At 36.1% G+C, this 15,194-nt stretch overlaps 1 protein-coding gene across 1 annotated transcript in view; it reads left to right on the top strand.

Annotated features, from left to right (window-relative positions):
- Window positions 1-15,194, top strand: part of SLC9C1 (solute carrier family 9 member C1) — a 137,187-nt gene that overhangs the window by 100,569 nt on the left and 21,424 nt on the right. Inside the window, 5 exon segments of the mRNA XM_008978792.4 lie at window positions 2,130-2,255; window positions 3,730-3,828; window positions 4,691-4,861; window positions 13,492-13,623; window positions 13,758-13,943. Of these exon segments, the coding sequence (XP_008977040.1) occupies window positions 2,130-2,255; window positions 3,730-3,828; window positions 4,691-4,861; window positions 13,492-13,623; window positions 13,758-13,943 (714 nt within the window).

Below are 15,194 nucleotides of genomic sequence, written 5' to 3'. Positions count from 1 at the left end.
GTGTGTAAAAAACCTTTTGAACTTAGAAAGCAGGGTCAATATACCTGATCATAAAGAAAGTTTATCTTGCAGAAAACAGAAATAATGAACAGAAGCAATGCCATTTAGAATGCCTTATATAACAATGCTAGGTTAAAGTTAGCATTTTTTCTGTATGAATAATCAATTGATCCAGCATAATTTATGAAAAAGACCATCCTACTCCATTGCACTGTGCTGGAGCCTTTGTCACTATTTAAGCGACTGTGTAGGTGTGGATAAGTTTCTGGACTCTTTTTCTGTTCCATTGTTTTATTTAACCATCATTAAACCAAATCATATTGTCTTGATTACTGAAACTTGTTAAGTTTTCATACATGATTGTGTGTGTCTTCCAGCTTTGTTGTTTTCTTCAAGACTATTTTGACTAGTTTTAACATTTTGTATTTTCAAATAAATTTTAAAGGCAGCTTGGAAATTTCTACTAATTTGGCCTACTGAAATTTCCATTGAGATTCCATTAATCTTGTATATCAATCTAGGGAGAATTGATAACTTTGTGATATTGACTTGATCTACTCTCATGATATATCTTCACTTAATTAGGTTTTAATTTTGTTTTAATTGTTTTTGTTTTTTTTCTGTGTAGAGTTCTTATACTATTAAATTCACAAATCTGAACCTTTAGCTTATACCATACACAAAAAATCAATTCCAGATAAATTATAGACATAACTGTTAAAGGTAAAACAATAAACTTCTAGAAGGTGACATAAGAGAATTTTCATGATATTGGCATAGGCAAAGATTTCTTCAATAGGATACCAAATTGGATTTTAATAACATTAAAATTAAGAATTTTTCTTCATTAAAAAATTAAGAGAACTAAAAGTCCACAAAAAGGTAGAGGATAATTGCAAGACAAATATTTCCAATGAAGAACTCATATCCAGAATATACAAATCAGTAAGAACAAGACAGAAAGTTCATTTTTTAATGGGCAAAAGATTTGAAAGTGCACTGTGCAGCGGAAGATATTTAAATGGCTAATACACATAAGAAAAGGTGCTAAATATCATTGTCGTAAGCTTGATGCAAATTAAAACCCAAATGAAATACCAATACACAACCACCAGCATACCATTTTTTTAAAATTGACAATACCAAGTGTAGACAACAGGGTGGAACAACGGGAACATTAGAGTAGAAGTGTAAATTGATGTGAGTGCTTTGAAAAAATATTTGGCAGTACCTATTAAAATTGAACATATGCATACTTTATGATCCAGCAATCGGATTAGATAACCATATACTCAACAGAAATATGTACATCTGTACACTATATTCGTAGCAGCATTACTCATAAAAACCCCAAATGAAGCAATCTAAATGTCAATCAACAGTAGATAAATAAAGCTGTGGTATCCATACAACCGAATACTATACAACAATGAAAATAAAATGAATAAATTTTTGCTTTCTGCAACACCATCGATGAATCTCAGAAACAAAATGTTGAGCAAATGAAATCAGACACAAGTACATTCTTTCATTTCATGCCAATAAAGCTGAAAGCCAGAGAAAGCTAAACAATGATGATAGAAGTATAGTAGTTATATTTGGATAGAAGTAATGATTAGAGGAGAACATAAAGGAGGATTCTAGGGTGAAGCAAATGTTTTATTAATCTAGGTGTTGTTACACAGATGTTTTTACTTTGTAATATTCTTTGAGTGAACATTTATGACTTGTACACTTTTTTTTCACATCTGCTATACTTCAGTAAAATGGTTTACTTTAAGAAGCTTATCTATGACTTCAGAATAATGATCATAGGGAAAACTACCTAAGAGGTACCATACTTATTACCTGGGTAACAAAATAATCTGTAAACCAAACCCCTGTGACATGCAACTTACCCATGTAACAAATCTGCACATGTATCACCTGAACCTAAAATAAAAGTTGGGAAGAAATAAAAATAATGATGATACAAAAAGAATCATGATATAAGGAGAGGTTGAAAATGTTCATGGAAGAAGAAAAATGTCAAATGATCAAGAATAGGAAATAGTACAAAGACCTGTCTGCCTTAAACATTCTGGGAACAGCAGTTTGGTTCATCCATTTTCTTAAATTTTATGTTTTAGTTAATCATGGCCAAAAAGAAAGAGGTGCTTGATTCTCAATCTATTATCAGGCCTCTTACTGTTGAAGAAGTTCTATATCATATTCCGTGGCTAGATAAAAACAAAGACTATATAAACTTCATTCAGGTAACACTTTTATTTCCTATTAATAATATTTTTAATGTACTAACAAATAATCTTTTTTAAAATAAGAATTTAACCATGATACTCTCTAGTTTAATATTCTCTAAATGTTCCTTATTTCTGATAGGATAAAATCAAAATCCTTTTGAATAATATGCAAAATGTTTCTACAATCTGTTTCCTGCCTACTTCACCTTTGTCTTCTGTTTTCCATTGTCACATATCCTCTATACTGTATTTATACTGAACCACTCATGGTGTTCCATGCACATTACATGTTTTTCTAATTCCATTCATCTGTGGGTGCTATTTACTTTTCTTGAAATGCCCTTGTTTTTCACTTTTTTTTTCAAACTTTTCCTGCTTATTTCTTTTCTGGAAACATCCCCACCAGAGTACTCAGAGAAGTAGGTTTTGGTGCCAAATGCCCCAGTAGAAGACCTTCCTGTGAACTATATTGTTTTCAGAGGACCAATATTGCTGCCATTGTATCCAATATGTACCTTTATTATAACATTAAGTACATTACATTACAATTATCTTTAGGTCTCCCTCCTACTATATTTTTTATCTCATCTATCTTTTGAATACCCAGCCCCTAGCACTTTGCATAATGCATAGTGGATGCTCAGTTAAGTGCTTGTGGAATGAGCAAATAAATGGATCTAACTTGTTCTAATATTCTTTTTTATATATCTATTTGATGTCAAAAGACCAATTATATTTTTCTACCTGATTAAACATTTTGAATAAATGAATATTTTATTTACCTGATCAGCTGTTCAGAGCAAGAGTATGTATGACATATGCATGCCATTAGCCTACATCTGTTCCCATTACTTTTCATCCAGATGAAAGATTTTTATCCCCTAATTACATTCTCATTCCTAGAGTACTTCTTTTCTAATCTGTGTATAAATACCCTATCTAAAATTGCATGTATTCACAAAGATCCACCTTCCTCTTTACTATTCATAATTTCTATTTTCTGTTACAAACTTATTACTAATATATTTCAGATATTATCAAATGATAGTAATTTTTTAAATGTAAAAACTTTTTTTAAAAATGCAAATTTTAGGCCGGGTATGGTGGCTCACGCCTGTAATCCAAGCACTTCGGAAGGCCAAGGTGGGCGGAAAACCTGAGGTCAGGAGTCTGAGACCAGCCTGGCCAATGTGGTGAAACCCCGTATCTACTAAAAATGCAAAAATTAGCTGGGCATGGTCGTGGGCACCTGTAATCCCAGCTACTCAGGAGGCTGAGGTAGGAGAATTGGCTCAAGCAATTCTCCTTGGCTTGAACCCAGGAGGGGGAGGGTGCAGTGAGCCAAGATCGCACCACTGCACTCCAGTATGGGTGACAGAGCGAGACTCCATCTCAAAAAAATAAATAAATAACAAAAATGCAAATTTTAACATTCCCAACCACTCCTAAAATGTTGTTTATAGTTTATGTATTTGGTGGTATCTTTTAGGAAAAAGCCAAAGTTGTAACATTTGATTGTGGAAATGTTATATTTGAAGAAGGTGATGAGCCCAAAGGAATCTATATCATTATTTCAGGCATGGTAAAGGTAAGGCAGAGGTTTTTGTTTTGTTTTGTTTTTTTGTTTTGAGACAGAGTTTCTCTCTTGTTGCCCAAGCTGGAGTGCAATGGCATGATCTTGGCTCACTGTAGCCTCCACCTCCTGGGTTCAAGTGATACTCCTGCCTCAGCCTCCCAAGTAGCTGGAATTACAGGCACGCACCACCACACCCTGGTAATTTTTTGTATTTTTAGTGGAAACGGGGTTTCACCATGTTAGCCAGGCTGGTCTCAAACTCCTGACCTCAGGTGATCCGCCCGCCTCAGCCTCCCAAAGTGCTGGGGTTACAGGCGTGAGCCACTGCGCCTGACCAGGCAGAGTTATTTATAAATGCACTTGTGATCATAAGTTTTTAAAGAAAACTTTATGAAATTGATAATTAGTAGCTTTCCATGTTAAGAACTGCATAGTTTCTTTTTTAGGACAGTGACTACCATCTAATGATAAATTTTCATGTTCAGACACAATGGATAACACTATCCATCATTTTAAAGCCATACTTTCTCACAGATAACAGGAAACTTTCAAAAGAATTATCTTTCACGATGGACAATTATAATATAAATTGTTATTCATCTTATGCTGATCTGAGTTAGAGATTTAGCCATCCTAAAATGGGTATAGATTAACTGAGTAGGAGGAATCAGAAAGATTAGAGTATTTAAGAATGCTTTGTGTCTAAATCATTGCTAATTTAATAATTTTACTTAAAAAGAAATAAAATATTTATTCTCAAGACAATATGTAAATATTAGAATTGTTCAAACCAAAGTGGAAAAAGTCATAAATTAGTTTTGGTAATACAAGTTAACTGGCATATGTATTTTTCTCTTTCTTTGTTCCTGAACAGCTTGAAAAATCAAAGCCAGGTTTAGGGATTGAACAAATGGTGGAGTCAAAGGAGAAAGATTTTCCGATAATTGACACAGACTATATGCTCAGTGGAGAAATAATAGGAGAGATAAACTGCTTAACTAATGAACCTATGAAATATTCTGCCACCTGCAAAACTGTAGTGGAGGTCAGAAAAACTTCGCCTGTGACTTTTGTTGTATTTTGTTAAATAATATCAGATTTAAGGTTATTTTAGTATTTAGTATAAGTTTACAGTCTAGTTGACAATTTACTTTTAAAAACTAGGAATTATAAAGGAACAAAACTTGCCGAATTACACTCATCTAGTATAAAGCCCTGGCAAAATAGCTTATGAATGTTAATCAACCATACAGAAAGAAAGATGTATCCAGAAAAACTGGCAATATAAGCTCTTTCATGGGGAAATTGGCTAACATATGTTAATTGTCAATACCGTAATTTGAAAGATGAGAAAGGGGATAAAGACAGGGCTAGAATCTATTAATATAAAAGTTGGACAAAGTGCCTGGAAGTTTCCCTACACATGATTGAGAACAAAATCCTCACAGTACCAAGGGCTCCCACTGGCTTAATTTGAACTCAAAAAGAATAATGACTGCAAATAATTAAACTCCATAAATATGTGAAAACCCATACATTCCATACATTGATAATGATGCTAATTTTTAAAATTTCTACTGAGGTTGCTAGGATATCATTTTATTACTTTGAAAATGGATTTTTTAAGAGAAAGAAGTAAACATTTATCTTGCCTTTCTTCTATGAACTCTTTCAAAGTAGTTTTTTAATTGGGAAAAATTCTATATAGAATTTCAGCTAATGAACGCAGAATGAGAGAATCAGAAAATCTCCATTGTGCCATCGCTAATAAAATAATAGATCTAGGAAACAACCTTCAGTTGGTGCTAAAACTACTAAGTGAATGTTAATAGAAAACGTTATAATGAAGGAAATACTACCTAAGGACATTGGTCAATATTAGTGTCACTAAATGGGACAAGCAGGCGTGATGTACCTCATGATGTGATGTAGCAGAAGTGCTAGCACCACCCATGAAGTCTCACACAAGAAAAAATCTGAAGTTCTTTAAGTCTATAGATTGAATCAGTTTACAGAAAATACAGGAAGGAGAGAAACAGGTTAATTGACAGCAAGAGGGAATAATCAGCTAAATTTAGAATGTGGAAGAGTCTGTAGACAAATAACCTGATTTCTTTAACAAATCAATGGCATAAAAAGTGAATGGAGTAGCAGACATGGTGGCTTATACCTGTAATCCCAAAACTTTGGGAGGCTGGGGCAGGAGGATTGCTTGAGGCCAGGAGTTTGAGACTGGCCTGCAACATATCTGCAAAAAATAAAAAAAAAAATTAGCCAGGCATGGTGACACATGCCTGTAGATCCAGCTACTTGGGAGGCTGAGAAGGGAGGATTGCTTGAGCCCAGGAACCCAAAGTTACAGTCAGTCATGATTGCACCACTGCACTCCAGACTGGTAACAGAGCCAGACTCTGTCTCTGTTTACAAAAAAAAAAAAAATATGTAGTGGTAGAGGGGAAGAAGGCAAAGAAAAATTATTAAAAATGGACTTAAGAGATATAATAACCAAATAAATACAATTGCTGTAATTTGAACAAACCAATTATAAAGAGACCTATTTGAGATAATTTAGGACATTTTAATGTGAACAGAATACTAAATGATATTTTTATTTTTGGCATATAATCACATATGTTATATATTTAAAATATCTCTATCATTAAAATATTTAAAAATAAAAGTATATATTTATGATACCTGGAATTTGCATAAAACACTCTAGCCTTCTGCTTTGGGCTATAATGAAGTTACTAGTAACAGAGCAGCACATCTGCTATTAAAAAAAAACCCTAAAACTTAATAAAATATATGAGGCAAATGTGATTTTTTTTCTATTTAAATTTTTTTTTTTTTTTGAAAAAAAATTTTTTTCATCCTTTTATTTTAGGTACAGGGGTACATGTGCAGGTTTGTTATATAGGTAAACTTATGTTACCCAAAACTAAGAGATGAGAAACTCACAAGGTAAGCCCTACATTCACCCCGATCCTCTGCTTAGGACCATTTCCTGACCATGATGCAATAAGAATCCAAGCAGAAGATGGCGATCCTGCTAAGCTGAGAAATGAGACATCAGAAGTTGTGGAAGCTAACTTGGCTAGAAACTGCAGAGCAGGAAGTAAGACAAAGTCTTACACGGAGAAAGACCCAAGTAGTCTGTGTGGTGGTTCTCTACAAGTCCTTGGTTGAGAGATAGGCTGCAAATGCCCAGGATGAGACACAACTAGATTTACCAGATTGTTAAGAAAGGAAGAGAGAGACCAGGAGTCACGCAAGGTGTGGCGGGTCACGCCTGTAATCTCAGCACTTTGGTAGGTTGAGGCTGGTGGATCACCTGAGGTCAGGAGTTCGAGACCAGCCTGGCCAACATGGTGAAACCCTGGCTCCAATAAAAATACAAAAATTAGCTGGGCACAGTGGCGCACACCTGTAATCCCAACTACTTAGAAGGCTGAGGCAGGAGAATCACTTGAACCCAGGAGGCAAAGGTTGCAGTAAGCTGAGATCGCACCACTGCACTCCAGCCTGGGTGACAGAGAAAGACTCTGTCACAAAAAAAAAAAAAAAGAGAGAGAGAGAGAGAGAGACACCAGGAGTCAAGAAGTCAAGAAGTCAAGATATCTAACAGAAAGGAAAGATCTGTTAAAATCTCAGGCCCATAGCTGAGAGACCAGAAAGAATAGGCCTTAGGAGTAAGAATCATGACCTAGAAGAAGGCTTGCTCTTATTCTAAGACCTAACAAAGCCTTGGAGCAAGCCCTGACAGCATCCATGGTGGAGACAGAGTTTGGAGACAAGTTACACTGTCTTAGATACCTGAGGTTCTCTACTGATTCACTCAAGCAAATTGTAAAACCCAGCCTATACAAGCTCAGTGTGATCAGATAGTAAATGAACTGCTTACTATAACAAAAATCAACAATTTTCAGAGGAAGATAAAATAATCTAGAATCTCTGTAGTGTTATCATGAGCAACCATGAATTACAAAACAAGCAAAGAAGCATGAAATTGTGATCTATAGTATAAAAGGTGAGGAGTAAAGCATTCGGTAAAAACCATCATGGAGATTGTCCAGACTATAGATTGGTCAAAGACTTTAAACCAGTTGTTAAAAATCGATTCTGGAGAGAGGTGGCCAACATGGCTGACTAGAAGCAGCTGGTGTGCGCCGCTCTCACAGAGAGGGATGGAAGGGGCAAGTAAACATAGCACTTTCAACTGAAACATCCAGGTACACACATTGGGACTAATCAAGGAAACAACTCAATTCACGGAGAACGGAGAAAAGTAAGGCAGGATGACCACCCACCTGGGAGTGACACAGAGTCAGGGGAACCTCCCCTGCTCAGGGGAGCAGTGAGTGAATGAGGAGCCCCAGGAACCCATGCTTCTCCCATGGATCTTTGCAACCCTCCAGTCAGAAGGACCCACTCCACTAGGGTTTGCAGTCTGACATGCAGAGCTATGTGGAGTCTTGGCAGAGCAGCCACTCAGGCACATGTGGAGCACTAGGAGCCTTAGATACCCAGGCCTCCCAGCAAAAGCAGCTGCAACCCTCAGCAGGAGGTTAGATCCCCATACCTACTCCTAAGAAAGGGACTGAATCCAGGGGACTGACCAATGATGGTCTGCAGGACCGTGGTACATCACATGATAAGACCCACTGGCTTGGAAATCCAGTCAGCCACGGGTAGCAGCATTGCATCTCTCTGAGAAAGAGCTCCCAGCAGGTCGGGCGGGCCACCACCTTTGCTGTTTCACAGCCTCAGCCACTGTTGCCTTAGGGCTCCAGCAAATCGGTGGCAATGAGGGACTAGAGCAGTCCCTCAGCACTGCTCAGCAGTACTATGGAGAAGCAGTCAGACTTCTTATTCATGCACATCCCGAATCCCATTTCTCCTCACTAGGCAAAATCTCCCAACTGGGGTCCTCCAATCACCCTGCTGGTGTTGGCCAACTGAGTTTCAAACCTCCTTGTTACAGAGCTCCCAGAGGGAGGGTGGACCACCATCTTTGCTGTTTGGTCAACTTAGCTATTCTTGCCTTCGGGCTTTGAAGAGTCCAAGGCAACTGAAGGCTGGAGTGGACCTCCAGCTAGCACAGCTGCTCTATGAAAACATGGCCAGACTGTTATTTTTAAGTGGGTCTCTGATCCCATTCCTTTTCACCGGGTGGGACCTCCTGACCGGGTTCTCCAGCTACCTCCTACAGGTGTGTTCGGGCTGGCAATAGGTTCATACCTCCCTGGGGCAGAGCTCTCAGAGGGAGAGGCAGGCCACCATCTCTGCTGTTTCGCACCCTCCACTCATTGTTACCTTCAGGCACTAGAAAGTCCGAGGTGACTAGGGACTGGAGCGGACACCCAGCATACCGCAGCAGCCCTATGGAAAAGTGGCCAGACTGTTACATGGAGCTAGTTCCCACATCTCCTCACTGGGCAAGTCCTCCAGGCCTGGGCCTCCAGCCACCCTTTGTCAGGGCTATTGAGCCAGTAGCAGTTCTGCAACTCCCTGGACAGGACTCCCTTGGGAAGGGGAGTTGTTATCCTTGCTGTCTTGCAGCCCTTGCCCTTGCTGTCTCCAGGATCCACAGAGTCTGTAGGGACCAGAGGCTGGTCCAGACCCCCAGCAAAGAGCAACCAGCTCACAGAAAAGTGGCCAGACTGTTCTCCACGCAGATCCGGATCCTCACTTTTCCTCACTGGGCAGGGCTGCCTGGCCTGGGACTCCAGCACGTCAAAATTTACTTAAGGACTAGAACTTTTTAATAGTCCTATACATACTGAGATTTTTGGAATTTGTATCCTTCCCACAAAAACAACTCCATGCCAGATGGTTTTACTGATGAGTTTTATCAAATATTTCAGGAAGAAATAATATGAATCTTACACAGACTTTGTCAGGAAACAAAGGAGGAAAAAAAGCTTTCCAGTGCATTTTATGGGGCCAGTGCAAACAAATATTAAACCTTGAAAAAACATTTCAGCAAAAGAAAATTACAGACCAATAATCCCACATTAATGTGGACACAAAAAAATCATTAATAAGATACTAGCAAGTTGAATCCAGGAATATATTAAAAGGATTAGACATCAAAACTAAATAAATGAGCTTTATTTTAGGAATATAAGATTGATTCGACATTTGAAAATCAACCATTGTGATTCAACACATTATAAGAAAAAAACAGAAAATTTATATAAGATATTCAAGTAGATATAGAACAAAGAGAATTTTAAAAATGTAACATTCTTTTAAAAAATCTCCAAAAACTCAGAATAGAATGCAACTTCCTGAACTCAATAAAGGGCATTTATTATAAATTTACAGCTAACATCACATCTAGTGATGAAAAACTAAGACGGTAAGACTGAGAGCAAGACAAGAATGTCCACTCTCACCACTTCCATTCAGTATTATATTGGAGTTGTTAACTAGTACAATAGGGCTAGAAAAAGAAATAAACTGACATAAAAATTACAAAGAAAGCACTAAAATTGTCTCTGCAAGATGGCATGATATCTACATTTTTAAGATTCTACCAAAAATAACTAGAATTTATAATGAATTTAGTAAGATGGTAAAATACAAGTCCAAATTCCAAAAATTAATTGTGTTTTCATATACTAGTAACAAACAACTGGAAATAAAATTTTTAATTCTTTTTACAAAAATAATCAAAATATAAAAGGGATAAAGTTAATGAAATACGTGGAATAACTCTACAATGAAAACCATAGAATATTTCCTAGATAACTGAAAAAAGATTAAATAAATGGAGAAGTACACCGTATTTGTGGATTAGAGCCCATAATATTATTAAGATATCCATTCTTCATAAATTGACCTATAGATTTAATACAACCTCAATCAAACTCTCCACAGACTCTTTTTGTAGAATATATATGAAAATGCAAGGACCTATAATAGGCAAAACAAATATAAAAAAGTTAGATGATTTACACTACCTGATTTAAAGGCATACATCCTGTGTAATTAAGGCCACATGATGTTGGCTTTAGGTTAAGATGTAGAGATCAATACAACAGAAAAGAGAATCCATAAATAAATCCACACATACATAGTCAATAGATTTTTGACAAAGGATCAAATTATCTCAATGGAAAAATTACAATATTTTCAACAAATAATCCTGAAAACACTGAATATCCATGCAGAAGCAATGAACCTTGATCCCCATGTACTAGGCCCAAAATGTAATGTGGCATGATCATATACTTTAACATGAAAGATAGAACTATATAAATTATAGAAGAAAACATAGGAGAACTTAAGGTAGGCAAAGATTTCTTAGCCAGGATTTTTTTAAGTACTAACCATAAAATGAAATATTGATAAATTGGATGTCACCAAAATTAAAAATCTTCTGCTCTTCAAAAGACATCACAAAAAATATGAGCAGCAGGCTCAGGGAAAAATATGAGTCATGGGCTTAGGGATTTTTCAAAAGTTCCCCAAGAAAAGGATTTGATAATAGAATCTATAAATAACTCTTAACAATTCAAAAATAAGAAGACAAACTACTGAATTAAAAACTGGGCAAAGAATGTGAACAGACACTTTACAAAGAATATACAAATGGCCAATAAACACATGAAGATGTTCACCATCATTAGCTGCCAGAAACATGCAAATTAAACCCACAGTGGTACGTCAATACACACCTACTACATTGCCTAAAAATAAAAACACTGAATAACAGGTATTGGCAAGGACGTGGAGCAACTAAAATTTTCTTTTCTTTTCTTTTCTTTTTTTTTTCTGACAGAGTCTCACTCTGTTGCTCAGGCTGGAGTGCAATGGCTCCCAATCTCAGCTCACTGCAACCTCCGCCTCCCGGGTTCAAGTGATTCTCCTGCCTCAGCCTCCCGAGTAGCTAGGATTACAGTCACATGCCACCATGCACAGATAATTTTTGTATTTTTAGTAGAGACAGCATTTTGCCATGTTGGCTAGGCTGGTCTCCAACTCCTGACCTCAGGTGCTCAGCCCGCCTCAGCCTCCCAAAGTGCTAAGATTACAGGCATGAGCCACCATGCCCAGCTGAAATTTTCATACATGGCTGATGAGAGTGTAAAATGTTGAAACAACTTCTGAAACAGAGTTTTAATTTGAACAGTGGTTTTGGTCTGAAACAGTTTGTCAGTTGCTTACAAAAGTTAAATATACATGTCCTATACTACACACACAAAAAGATACTGACCCAAGAGAAATAAAATCCAATGTACACAAAACTCGTTTTTGACTATTCATAGAAGTTTTATTCTTAGTAACCAATGATCTGTTCACTTTTAGCATAAGCATTTTATTTTTGCCTAAAAAGTTTGCTCCCCTCAAATAACATATTTATAGAGGCATATATTTATCTAAAAAGGTCAAATAATTGTTAGTAATTTGTTTTCTATATTTTATCTTATAAAAAATAAAATATGTGTAAATCATACATCTGATAATGGGTTTGTATCTAAAATATATAAGGAACTCAAAAGCTCAACAGCAAGAAAATAAATAATACAATTAAAAATAAGCAAAGGACCTGAATAAACATTTCTCAAACGAAGACATACAAATGGCCAACAGGTATATAAACAATGTTCAAAATCATTAATCATCAGAAAAATGCACATGAAAACTACAATGAGATACCACCTTACACTAGTCAGAAAGGCTATTTGAGTTCCTTGTAAATTCTGGACATTGGTCCATTGTCAGACGCATAGTTTGCAAATATATTCTCCCATTCTGCAGGGTTTTTGTTTCTCCCAGTGAATAGGTTGCCTGTTCACTTGATTATTTATTTATTTTTGTGGTACAGAAGCTATTTAGTTCAATTATGTTCCATTTGTCTATTTTTGTTCTTGTTGCCTGTGCTTTTGAGGTTTTAGTCATGAATTCTTTGCCTACACCAATGTCCAGAAGACTTTTCTCTAGGTTTTCTTCCAGCATGTTTATAGTTTGGGATCTAATGTTTAACTCTTTAATCCATGTTGAGTTGATTTTTTTTTAATGTGGTGAGAGATAAAGGGTCCAGTATTATTGTTTTGCATAAAGCAATCAAATTTTCCCAATACCATTTATGGAAAGAAATTTTAGATGACACAAACAAATGAAAAACATCCTATGCTCATGGATCAGAAGAATTAGTACTGTTGAAATGACCACACTGCCCAAAGCAATCTATAGATTGAAAGCAATATCTATCAAAATGCCCTGATTTTCACAGATTGGAAAAAAACTATCCTAAAATTCATATGGAACCAAAAAAGAGCTCAAATATCCAAAGCAATCCTAAGCAAAAAGAACAAAGCTGGGGGAATCACATCACCTAACTTCAAATTATACTATAAAGATATAGTAATCAAAACAGCATGAAACTGGTATACAAATATACACCTACATCAATGGAACAGAATTTAAAAACCCAGAAATAAAGCCACATTTTTACAGCCAACTGATTTTGACAAAGTCAACAAGAACATAGAGAAAGGACACACCAATTTTCATTGATAGACACATTTTACTAAGTTTCCATGCTATTATGTGAATCTTACCTAATTAAATTATTAGCTTTAATAGTGTACATAAACAAAAAACTTTATTCCTTAAACCATAGTGCACAAAATAAAATACCAAATTTACATCCTTCTTTTCCAGACATATTTTATTCCCAAAACTCACTTGTATGATGCTTTTGAGCAATGCTCTCCTCTCATTAAACATAAAATGTGGCTAAAAATTGGACTCGCTATTACAGCCAGAAAAATCAGAGAACACTTATCTTATGAGGTAGGAAGTGCTTGTATAAACTTGTCTTTCTTTCTTTGAATGGAATGGCATTAAAACATTATAATTGACTATTTATGAATATATACTGAACTTCATAAACTAATAATAGACTGAAATTGTGTTTTCTAAAACAGGATTGTAACTACAAGATGCAACTAAAGCTCTCTAATATTTATGTAGTAGATATACCAATGAGTACCAAAACTGATATTTATGATGAAAATCTAATCTATGTTATCCTCATACATGGAGCTGTAGAAGATTGTCTGTTACGAAAAACTTATAGAGCACCTTTCTTAATTCCTATAACATGCCATCAGGTAAAGAAATATTGATTCCTGTCTTCAGATCAATATGCCATATGTCCAACAATGTATTAACATCAGAAAAACTGTCACTATAATCTTAAGCTTTTCATCTTCCAATCTTCTCCCTTTTCCCACCACTCCATAAAACTCACTCATACCCACAACCACACCCACATAGGCCCACACACACCAAGTTCATTGACTGCTTTGGCACTTGCTAGCCCAAGCGCAAGCTATTCCCATCCAATGCCTATGAAGGCCAAGCTGGACATTTTGGTTACAGTTAGATTTTGGTACAGTTATTCATTGCAAAAGAGGGTGCATTTATTTTACTCACACGTTGCAGAAAAACTGTATCAACAATGCTCTAGAAAGGTTCTGCCAGACTGATGCTGAATTGAGTATTAGTAGTATTCCCACAGCTGCTTTGAAAGTGAATGTCTTCTCATATTTAAATTGTTAATTGAGTTCCCCTGCCAATCAAAATGAGAACCTGAGCCATGTAAAGAAGGAAAGAAGTGTGTGTGTGTGTGTGTGTGTGTGTGTGTGTGTATTGTTTTGTGTTGTGGGAGAATCAGAGAGGCACATGTCAGTAGGAATCAGGGCACATAAAAGATACAGCTACAAAAAGTAATTCAAAGAGGACTCAGAGTTATTTAAAATATGCTGGAATACAGTGCTATATATTGAAATGATAAAAAAAGATACTTACAACTTATCCTCAAGAGATCTCTCAACCAAGTGAAAAGAAACAAATAAGTAAATATATTAATAAAATGTTTTACAGCTAGGATAAAAGCACTTACAGGGTAGATTTTGGACATAAGAAAAAAGTGTAATGGGAATGGGAGGGATCCCAAGGTGAGAAAGGATCACAAGAAAATTTTCTAAGTGGACATCACCAGCACTGACATAATGCTTAATGAGAGGAAGTGAAACATTCTCCGCTATGCTGCTCTCTACCTCTATCCTTGAACATGTAACAGAGATTTGGTGTGGGTGCTTGTTGAGAATTTAGACAGCCAAGCAGGAGCCTGAAGCCTGATAAACTCTATCTACTTCCCTAGAAACAGAGCCCTACTCATTGTGGATTTGGGTACCAGTGTGATTCAAACTATATTGAAAACAACCACAAGGTGGAAGAATATTTTGAAATATTTCTATATGGCAGAAAGAAAGTTTAATGAAAAGAATATTTTGAAATACTCTTTTCATTAAACTTTCTGCCATGTGGAAAAAGTCTCTGGATGATTTTTAAAGGGC

This window comes from Pan paniscus, chromosome 2 (genome assembly GCF_029289425.2).
Source record: "Pan paniscus chromosome 2, NHGRI_mPanPan1-v2.0_pri, whole genome shotgun sequence".
NCBI lineage: Eukaryota > Metazoa > Chordata > Mammalia > Primates > Hominidae > Pan > Pan paniscus.
Note: the sequence above shows the minus strand (reverse complement) of the source record. Positions and strands in the feature narration are given on the sequence as shown.